This window comes from Henckelia pumila, chromosome 1, assembly GCF_033568475.1.
Source record: "Henckelia pumila isolate YLH828 chromosome 1, ASM3356847v2, whole genome shotgun sequence".
Lineage (NCBI taxonomy): Eukaryota > Viridiplantae > Streptophyta > Magnoliopsida > Lamiales > Gesneriaceae > Henckelia > Henckelia pumila.
The window spans coordinates 44,179,843-44,189,660 of record NC_133120.1 but is presented as its reverse complement, the minus strand read 5'-3'; the positions used below and the strand labels follow the sequence as shown (position 1 = coordinate 44,189,660).

Here is a 9,818-nt window from a genome sequence, read left to right as displayed (position 1 = left end):
GATCCAGATCGAGTCCGCTGTGCTGTCTTCTACCTCCAAGATGATGCTGCCCTTTGGTGGGAGGGAGTAGAGAAGACAGTGGACACGACTACCCTGCCTTGGACTGAGTTCAGAAGACTTTTCTTTGAAAAGTATTTCACCGCGGATGTGAGAGCCCGTTTGAAGACGGAGTTCCTGAGCCTGAGACAGGAGGACCTATCAGTGGCTGAGTTCGTAGTGAAATTTGAGCGAGGTTGCCACTTTGTGCCTTTGATTGGAGACGACGAGGCTGAGAAGCTCTAGCACTTTATTGTTGGGCTACGACCCACTATCCAACGAGATGTTCTCATGGCGGAGCCAACTGATTATGCTTTGGCGCTCAGACGAGCTTTGAGGTCTGAGCTGACATTGAGGGACATCAGCGCTGAGGCGCAGAGTAATAGGCCGCTCCCATCTCATGGTCCGCAACAGCAACATGGGAAGAGGCCGTTCACTGGGCCGCAGCGTCAGCAGGGACCCTTCAGACCTCAAGGGCATCTGTCCCATAGGCCCCAGGGACATCATGTTCAGCGACCCCAGGGACAGCAGGCACCGAGACCCGCTCCTCCCAAGGCTGGGGAGAAGCCATATTGCCCGAAGTGCAATTGTGCCCATTATGGGAAGTGTTTGGCAGGTGCTGGAGTTTGTTATCGGTGCAAGAAGCCGGGGCACGTGATCTCAGATTGCCCTTGGCACAGGACGCCGACTTAGGGGAGAGTCTACGTGTTGCAGGCCAAGGAGGCCGATCCTGATACTACGCTCATCACAGGTAATGCTTAGAGTATTTAGTAAAGCGTGATTTAACCGATTTAATGATGAAAATTTTGTTTTTGAGATTTTTATTGGGTTGTTTAGCATGATAATATTTGAGTAGTTCTTAAAAACTTGGATTGGCATGAGGACTTGTTTATGTTGCATGCTTGGTGAATATTGATTGTGTTGCATGTGTAGTAGTGATTTTGGAGAATTGATGACTTAGAATGAACCTAAGTAGAACTTGTCTTATCTGTTTTCAATCTTTCTGTGGTTGTAATCGCCATTAATGCAGGAAGAATATTGGTAGACGGAGTAACCACTAGAGCTTTGCTAGATTCGGGGGCTACTCATTCTTTTATTTTGGAGACTTTTGCTCGTAAGCGGGGTATTGTGTGCGAAGAGCTGTTTGGTGGTTTCACAGTGACTATCCCATCAGGGGAAGAGCTGTCCACGAGAAATATAGTGAAGAATCTTGAGCTTCTATTACAAGGGCAATCAGTGAGTGCAGATCTGATAGTGTTGCTCATGCCTGAGTTCGATTTGATACTTGGGATGGATTGGATGATGAAGAACGCAATGGTGATTGACATTCAGCAGAGATCAGTGTTGGTCAGACCCAAAGGAGAAGAACCATTTTGGTTTGAGGCTACCAGGGGTTCGAGGAGGACTCGGATTATATCTTTCACGCAAGTTAAGCAGTTGATGCATGAAGGATGTGAGGCGTTCTTAGCCAGCTTATCATTGACGGAGTTGCCAGTAAGTCCAGACGTTTCAGATGTGGATGTTGTCAGGGATTTTGAGGATGTATTTCCAGGCGATGTTGCAGGCATCCCACCTAATAGAGAATTTGAGTTCTCTATCGACTTGGTACCCGGTACTGTGACAATTTCTAAGGCACCATACAGATTGGCTCCTACGGAAATGAAGGAGTTGAAAGAGCAGATTCAAGAATTGCTTGATAAGGGTTTTATACGCCCCAGTTTCTCTCCATGGGGTGCACCAGTCCTCTTTGTGAAAAAGAAGGACGAAAGTTTAAGGTTGTGCATAGGCTACCGAGAATTGAATGGAGTGACGGTAAAGAACAAGTACCCACTTCCCAGAATTGAGGATCTCTTTGATCAGTTGCAAGGAGCCTCTGTATTTTCGAAGATTGATCTCCGTTCCGGCTATCATCAGTTGAAAGTTAAGGAGTCAGATGTGTTTGAGACAGCTTTTAGGACTCGTTATGGCCACTACGAGTTTCTTGTGATGCCGTTCGGGTTGACGAACGCACCCGCGGTCTTCATGGATCTTATGAACCGCGTGTTTCAACCATACTTGGACCAGTTTTTTATTGTCTTCATTGATGATATCCTCATTTACTCAAAATATAGAGTAGAGCATTCACATTATTTGAGGACGGTTCTAGAGGTGCTCCGAGAGCGGAAGTTGTTTGCTAAGTTCGACAAATGTGAATTTTGGTTGGAGAAATTAGAATTCTTGGGTCATATCATTTCCGAGAGCGGTGTCGAGGTAGACCCCTCCAAAGTTCAAGCAGTTAAGGAGTTGTCAGTACCTAGAAACGTATTGGAGATTCGCAGTTTTCTCGGATTGGCCGGTTATTACAGGAAGTTTATCAAGTGTTTTTCATCCATTGCGGTCCCCTTGACAACATTGACTAAGAAGAATGCTAAGTTTTTTTGGAGCCCGAAGTGCCAAGAGAGCTTTGATGTGTTGAAGGAGGCACTTAGGTCGGCACCAGTGTTAGCCATGCCATCAGGGCAAGATGATTTCGTGGCGTACACTGATGCTTCCAAGTTGGGATTGAGAGCAGTTCTTATGCAGCGAGATAGAGTTATTGCTTATGCTTCTAGGCAGTTGAAGGAACATGAGAAGAACTATCCCACTCATGATTTGGAGTTGGCAGCAGTGGTTTTTGCACTTAAGATTTGGAGGCACTATCTCTATGGAGAAAAGTGTAAGATATTCACGGACCATAAGAGCCTCAAGTACTTCTTCACCCAGAAGGAGTTGAATATGAGGCAGCGGAGATGGTTTGAGTTGGTGACGGATTATGATTGCAATATTAGCTATCATCCGGGTAAAGCTAACATTGTCGCAGATGCTTTGAGCCGGAAGACAGCAGTGATTGCCTCTATGACAGTGTTTAGGCCGTTGCAAGGTGAGATTCAGAGATTCAGACTAGAGTTCTATGCCGAGTGTAGAGCTCCCAGATTGTCGGCTTTGTCAGTGCAGACTACATTATTTGACCGTATCAGAATTGCTCTAGCAATTGACGAGCAGTTGGAAAGGTGGAGACAGAGAGCTGAGGAGAAAGACAGTGGTCTGTATTCACTGGTAGATGGGATTGTGAAGTTTAGAGGCCGACTTTGGGTTCCCGCAGGTGATTCTCTGCGAGTTACTATCATGGCAGAGGCACATACATCACCGTACTCTATTCACCCAAGCAGTACAAAGATGTATCGGGACCTTCAGTAGTTGTATTGGTGGCCAGGTATGAAGCGTGATATAGCCCGCTTTGTATCAGAGTGTTTGACATGCCAGCAGGTCAAAGCAGAACATCAGAGACCTGCAGGATTTCTTAAGCCACTCCCTATTCTAGAGTGGAAATGAGAGAATATTACCATCGATTTCGTTGTTGGCTTGCCGAGGACAGTGAGAGGCTCGAATGCTATTTGGGTTATTGTTGACCGTCTCACTAAGTCATCACATTTCTTGCCAGTGAAGACGACCTTCACTATGACTCAGTAAGCGGAGCTGTATATCCGGGAGATAGTCAGACTACATGGTATTCCTGTTTCCGTAGTGTCTGATAGAGATCCACGGTTTACGTCGACTTTTTGGAAGAGTCTTCATGCAGCTTTGGGTACGAAGCTTTTGTTTAGTACCGCCTTTCACCCGCAGACGGATGGAAAGTCCGAGAGGGTGATCCAGATTCTAGAGGACCTTTTGAGAGCCTGCGTCATTGACTTTCATGATAGTTGGAGTCGAGGTTATCATTGGTGGAATTTGCATATAACAGCAGCTACCAGGCCACCATTGGTTTGGCGCCTTACGAGGCACTCTATGGGAGACTGTGTAGATCACCGGTATTATGAACCGAGGTTGGTGAGAGGTCAGAGTTGGGACCCGAGATTGTTCAGCAGACTGCCGAAGTTATAGCTAAGATTCGTGATAGGATGAGGACTGCACAAAGCAGGCAGAAGAGTTATGCCGATCATAGGAGGTGAGACTTGGAGTTCTCGGTGCGAGACCATGTGTTTGTCCGAGTGGCTCCTATGAAGGGCGTCATGAGATTTGGGAAGAAAGGGAAGTTAACACCGAGGTTCATCGGACCCTTTGAGATATTGGACAGAGTAGGGGCATTGGCCTATAGGGTGGCCTTTCCTCCTAAACTTGATGGAGTTCATAACGTCTTCCACGTATCGATGTTGAGGAAGTACGTCTCAAATCCGTCCCATGTTCTCAGTTTGGAACCACTTCAGTTATCTCCTCACATGACGTATGAGGAGAGGCCCATTCGGATTTTTGATAGACAGGAGAGGAGACTCCGTAACAAGTCGATTCCAATGGTCAAAGTGAGTTGGCAGAATCACTCGGATGAAGAGGCCACTTGGGAAGCAGAGACATATATCAGGACTCGCTATCCAGAACTCTTTGGTAAGTCATGAATTTCGAGGACGAAATTCCATATTAGGGAGGGAGGAACTGTGACGCCTAGAATTCCCATAATTTGAGTTTTATGCCTAAATCTGTTTTTAATATTCATAATTTTAATTTTTGATATTTAAATGCCTAAATTAGTCTTTAATATTTATAATTTTAATTATATTAATTTTCTGTGATTAATTGGCTAAATATTATATTTCTCCCACGTATTAGAATTCACTATTTTTAACTTTTGCGAAAATTAGTATTTTTATTTCCGGACTAGTAAAATCAAATTTAATTTTTTAAATTAGGATTCTAAGCTTGCATTTTTATTTAGTGCAATTTTAATTGTAGTCCTAATTTTCTTTATTGGTTTGACATTTTTTTAGTGTATAACACTTTTCCCTAAATTTCATAACACTCTCATTTTTTTTCTAGGGTTACCTATTCTAGCGCTTGATTAAATCCTAGCCACACACTCTCACTCACTAAAAGACTCACAAACACACACCCTCAATCACGCACACACACAGCACGAGAGCAGGAGAAGAGGATTTTCTTCTTCTTCTCCAAGCTAATCCATCGGCCTCCATTTCTCTTCAAGCTCACGCCGCCGCAGCTCCTATCTTATTCTCCGGCGAGTTGGTTGAGGTTGTTCCCTGGTCCTAGAGCTCGGCTTTAGATCAGGAAGCTATCAATTTTTCTTTTTCCAGCTCGCATCGACCTCACCTCTTTGAGCTTCGATTTCTTCGATTTCCTTTAATTAGGCAAGAATGTGGCTTCATTCTCACCTTGTAGATTGTATGTAGTGTATTCATGATGTCTTGCATTTTGAGAAAGCTTTTTTTTATAAAGAAATCGTGCCCTGCCACTTCTCGTTATGTCACGTGAAGTTCCATTTTAATTATGAATGATCTCTATTATGATTAGTGTTGAAGTTTAAGGATGATTATGCATTTGAAATGGGTTTGCTTTGTTGCCATTTAAAGTTTCAAAATTTCAGAAGTTACCTAAAATTGAGTTCGGAATCTTGTGTGTTGTTGGTGATGCTTGGATGGTGGATAGGGGCTACCATGGGTGAGATTATAGCTCACATGGTAGTGTTTAGGTTGGTTCGATGTTAGCTTGAAGTATTGTAATTGAGGCACTTCGATTGTGAGCTTTGGTTGGGCTCAGTTTGTAGGAGTTGGAGGCTGCCCTTGGAGCTTAGTTTAGACAGGATTATAAGCAAGATTTAGGAGTTTAAGTGAACCTAAGTATTGATCTTGGTCCTAGACTAGAGGCTTGAAACTTGTTAATTCCTCGATTAGGTGCAAAGAATGGACTTGAGCAGTTTTTTTTTGTAATTATGTGAGCTGCCCGGAACTAAGTGGTTAAGGCTGGGATGAAATCAGAATTTTGGACAAGGGCTTGGGTTAGGATTTAGGATTAAATGTTAAGAACTTGTTGTCGAAAGCGGGAAGTAATTCGATTAGGATTTGGTCAAGTTCTAGGCTTTTGAATGAAGGTGAGCAGAATTGGGGAGTTATAGGGTGCTGTCCGGAGGTAGGAAGTTGTAGAATGTTTGTAATGGGATTAATGCATTGGGGATCACTCCTATGTTTAGTTGTAAGTGGGTGGAAGATACGATTTCAAGCGGAACCAATTTTGAATGAGAACGGAGAGAGTTATAGGTTTTATAGGTGAATCACTTGAATAAACCTAAGTACGGGTTTAAGGTCATAGATTCCCATCTTTTGGTTGTCTTCTAATTCACCATCCCAGTCATTCACATTTGAGTCTCTTGCATGATCATTGAGTAAATATTTTCAAGTGCACAACATTTACATATGCATGATAAGTCCCACAATCAAGGACAAAAGGAAAATAACTTTTACGAACGAAGTGAAATGATTGTGACTATAGAAATGACGTGTATGTGTGGGATTGGGAGACGTTCTGACCTACCTTACCAAAGGATGTGTATGTGTGGGGTTGAGAGACTTCTTGGCCTACCTTACCAAATATAGACGTGTATGTGTGGGTTCGAGAAAAATCTTGGCCTCCCTTACCAAGTATGGGCAAGACGGGTTGTGAAATACCTGACCTCCTTGCGGCATAGTGCACTGCAGCCATGATCATGATCGAAACCACATGGTCACAATTCAAGGATCTAAGTTTGCCAAGATATTTCATGTTTATGCTTCAGTATAGTTTTTACAGATACAGTGATTATGCTAGACTTAGCCATGCATATGTTTCATTCATGATCTTTTATTTGTTTTGAAGTTTACCTTTGTTTAAAGTTAGGGGAACAAAACAATAGCACTTTTAGTATCAACTATTTTAAATTTGCGTGTGCTTGTATTTATGTAGTACTCGTTATCCCCCCCTCCCATATTTTTGCTGAGTCTTTTAGACTCACTCCACTTATTTGTTTTCAGGTGAGTATGATTACCTAGGTACCGAGGAGCAGGATCCCCAGGGTGAGGCCACTGGTGGTGCAGGCCCTTGACCGTCGCTATTTTTCTTTAGTTCCGCAAACTCTGATGATTTGTAATAATGAATCTTAGTATTTTAAACATTTACAGTTATTCGCAGGATGAGTCTTCCATGCTTTAGATCTTTTGACATGTAAACTTATTCACCTGTTGTACCGCATCTAAGCGGGGTTAACTCACTTATATTTCGTGGTATCCTGATTTGGTTTTATCGGGTGTTATTTTACTTGTTTGAACTGCTGCTTGTGACAGGTCGGCTTTTTAATAGTTTTAAACGAGTCATGGCAAAATTTTTCGAAAAATCCCGTATTTTATTTATTAATTAAAATAGTCTAAAGTGGTTTGAGTCGTTTCATACAGTATGCCTCCGAGTCGTGTTACAAGCGAGGATGACCAGAACATTATATTTTCGGAAACTAAGTTTGATAAATTATGAGATGTAAGTTTGACATATGGACTTTTGTAGTAACTTATTGATTTTAAGTTAGAATGATTTAATTAGTGAATCATTGGTTAAATCGATTGGTTAAATCGATTGTGAGATTAGCACTTATAATATATTATAATGTAATTATTTAACTCGTGAATTTGGGATTTATGAGAAATTATCTTGGCGCTATGGCTTACACGTATAACATTAGAATTGTTGCTTGAGGCGAGAGTAGGATTCTTCGCAAGAAAGATTAATCGAGGGTTGTACTATTTTTCTGTTTTGATGAATTTAGAATGCTCCTTTATAGAGGCTAGTATATATTTTTGGGAATTAAGTCCACATTGTGTCAAATTATTAGTTGGGTTCAAAGATATCATATTGTCATTCATTTAACTATTAAGGTTTTTTCTTTGACGAAGAAGTCATGATTTTTTTGGAGATGACACATGTACCATAAGGTTATAGTATGATTATTTGTGGTTTTAAATGTGTACTTTTAATTATATGAGGCATAAATTGATGATATGTATGTTTTGCGTTAGGTTTTTGAATCTTTGGGAATAAGAATAATTGTGGAGTTAGTTTAATAAAGACTTGGATAATCTTTGATAATATTTAAGGGTTCGTGTGGTTGGTGTTACCAAGTAAGTTGTATTGGATTTGACGTTCAAGTCACTACGTTTAAATAAATAGATTTGGGAACTTGTCAGCCTGACTCATAGATGTTGTGATGACTGAATGATGAAGGTGTAAATTTTTATAGGCTTGTGTAATTGGTCATATGTGGCAGAACACAATTGTTATAAATTTTGGTTTCGATGTCAAGAATAATATAAGCTTTAGATATGACCTAAGATTTGACGATATATATATATATATATATATATATATATATATATATTTGGAGTGAGTTCTTTTGTTAAGAGTTGAATCGTTTGAGAATTTGGGTTGTTGGTTTTACGCACGTATTGGTATTTGAGGCACTTGGGAATAATCACGAGTCAGCGTAATAGCTTGATATTATAACTGTTATCACGATAATTTCGTTTTACATTGGAGTTAATTGTATATAAGTATTTGTATTGATGTTCTTTAAGTATCCTTGGGTTGTATAAATTTGAATTAAGGGGTCATGATATAGGAGTGTCTCCACCAAGATTTTTGTGATGCATGAGAAAAAAGGTACTAGTTGTGTTTTGACTGTATATGGGACCAAAATGTATTACTTGTGAGCGGATTATTCAGTTTATTAGGTAATTGATTTTGTATTTTGATTTTGAGGAGTTTAGATTCCATGGACTATAAGTAAAGGCAACTAGGAAATGATATGGAATTAACTACTGGATGCTATATGATTACGCTATTTAAAGACGATGACATGTAAATACTGTTCGGGGAATTTCACTCTTCCAATGGGAGAATCTAAGTGCCTTAAGCCTAAACTAACCACGGAATTAGAATTCATATATTTTAAGCATATTCCTGACGTTAGGAGAATTTATGTTGTACGTGAAGTTTGACACTAAATTCACTTTTTGGATTTTATAAATTTATTGCACTCGAGATTTAAGACTTTTAAGTATTCAATAGTTGGAAGTGTAGTTGTAAATGGATAAGTTGATGAAAATTGCGATGAATGGCAGATGTTTGACTCAAGGATGTTAAACTTGTTATAAAAGGCTAGTATGTGGATAAGATTTACAAGTTGAATTTATTGGAGTTGATATTGTAATACTATGCTTTAATAAGTAAATTTAGGAACAAAAGTTCGGTTCACGAATGTTGGAGGATTGATAAGTAGAGTGTATAAGCATATGTACTCAGTCAAGTTTTGGCATAGTGCGATTGTTGTGTTTAGGGAGATGAATAGTAGAGTTAATATTTGAGTTTTACGTATAAGTTGAGGTAAGTATGTGGTTGAAATTTAATTATAGTACTAAGATTTGTATAAAATGTCAAATTTTGTTTACAGTAAAATGTAAGTAAATTGTAATGATTCTCTTTACGAGGTGTTTTAGCAGCGAAAGTTTATAAATGTAGGTTTGATGGCGATGAAGATAACACCTAGGAAGGATAAAATATTTTGTTTATCAGAGTGCGCAGCGGAAGCACGACTTTTGGGATACTGAAACTTGAGAACTAGGTATGTAAATGAGGATTTAGTAAATTGAATTTTTAGAGACTTCGTTATTAGAATTTGATCATTCGAATTTCGAGGACAAAATTCCATTTAAGGGGGGAGAATTGTAACGCCCGAAAATTCGTTTATGTAAACCCGCATGCATAACTAGGAAAAAGAATTAAATTAAATTTTAGAAAATGGGTTAAATGACTTTATGTGAATTATGTGATTTTATTTGCATGATTTAAATATTATTTTTAGCATTTAACCCGCATTTATGTTATTTACCAAATTTTTAGAAATAGTGTTTTTCGATCGCGTTGACGGGACCGTGGATGAAAGAGGTAAAATAATGTTA

General features: G+C 39.8%; 2 protein-coding genes across 2 annotated transcripts; both read left to right on the top strand.

Annotated features, from left to right (window-relative positions):
• The first annotated feature begins 327 nt into the window (after positions 1 to 327).
• On the top strand, positions 328 to 3,936 carry LOC140861766 (uncharacterized). The gene is made up of 6 exons (XM_073264781.1): positions 328 to 652; positions 1,067 to 1,641; positions 1,702 to 1,859; positions 2,148 to 2,672; positions 2,844 to 3,157; positions 3,635 to 3,936. Exons 1-6 carry the CDS (start codon positions 328 to 330, stop codon positions 3,934 to 3,936), a joined length of 2,199 nt encoding a protein of 732 aa, XP_073120882.1.
• Positions 3,937 to 4,052: 116 nt separating this feature from the next.
• LOC140861761 (uncharacterized) lies at positions 4,053 to 6,919 on the top strand. Its single transcript, XM_073264777.1, has 2 exons — positions 4,053 to 4,434; positions 6,849 to 6,919. Exons 1-2 carry the CDS (start codon positions 4,053 to 4,055, stop codon positions 6,917 to 6,919), a joined length of 453 nt encoding a protein of 150 aa, XP_073120878.1.
• The last annotated feature ends 2,899 nt before the right edge of the window (positions 6,920 to 9,818 follow it).

Bases quoted from the DNA above. Each gene is read 5' to 3' on its own strand.
- LOC140861766 (XM_073264781.1), top strand. From the start codon at position 328: ATGGCGGAGCCAACTGATTATGCTTTGGCGCTCAGACGAGCTTTGAGG. The intron at 1,642-1,701 runs GTACCCGGTACT...ACGGAAATGAAG, and splicing joins TTGAGTTCTCTATCGACTTG to GAGTTGAAAGAGCAGATTCA. The intron at 2,673-2,843 runs GTTGGCAGCAGT...TTGCAATATTAG, and splicing joins TATCCCACTCATGATTTGGA to CTATCATCCGGGTAAAGCTA.
- LOC140861761 (XM_073264777.1), top strand. From the start codon at position 4,053: ATGAAGGGCGTCATGAGATTTGGGAAGAAAGGGAAGTTAACACCGAGG. The intron at 4,435-6,848 runs GTAAGTCATGAA...ATTTGTTTTCAG, and splicing joins TCGCTATCCAGAACTCTTTG to GTGAGTATGATTACCTAGGT.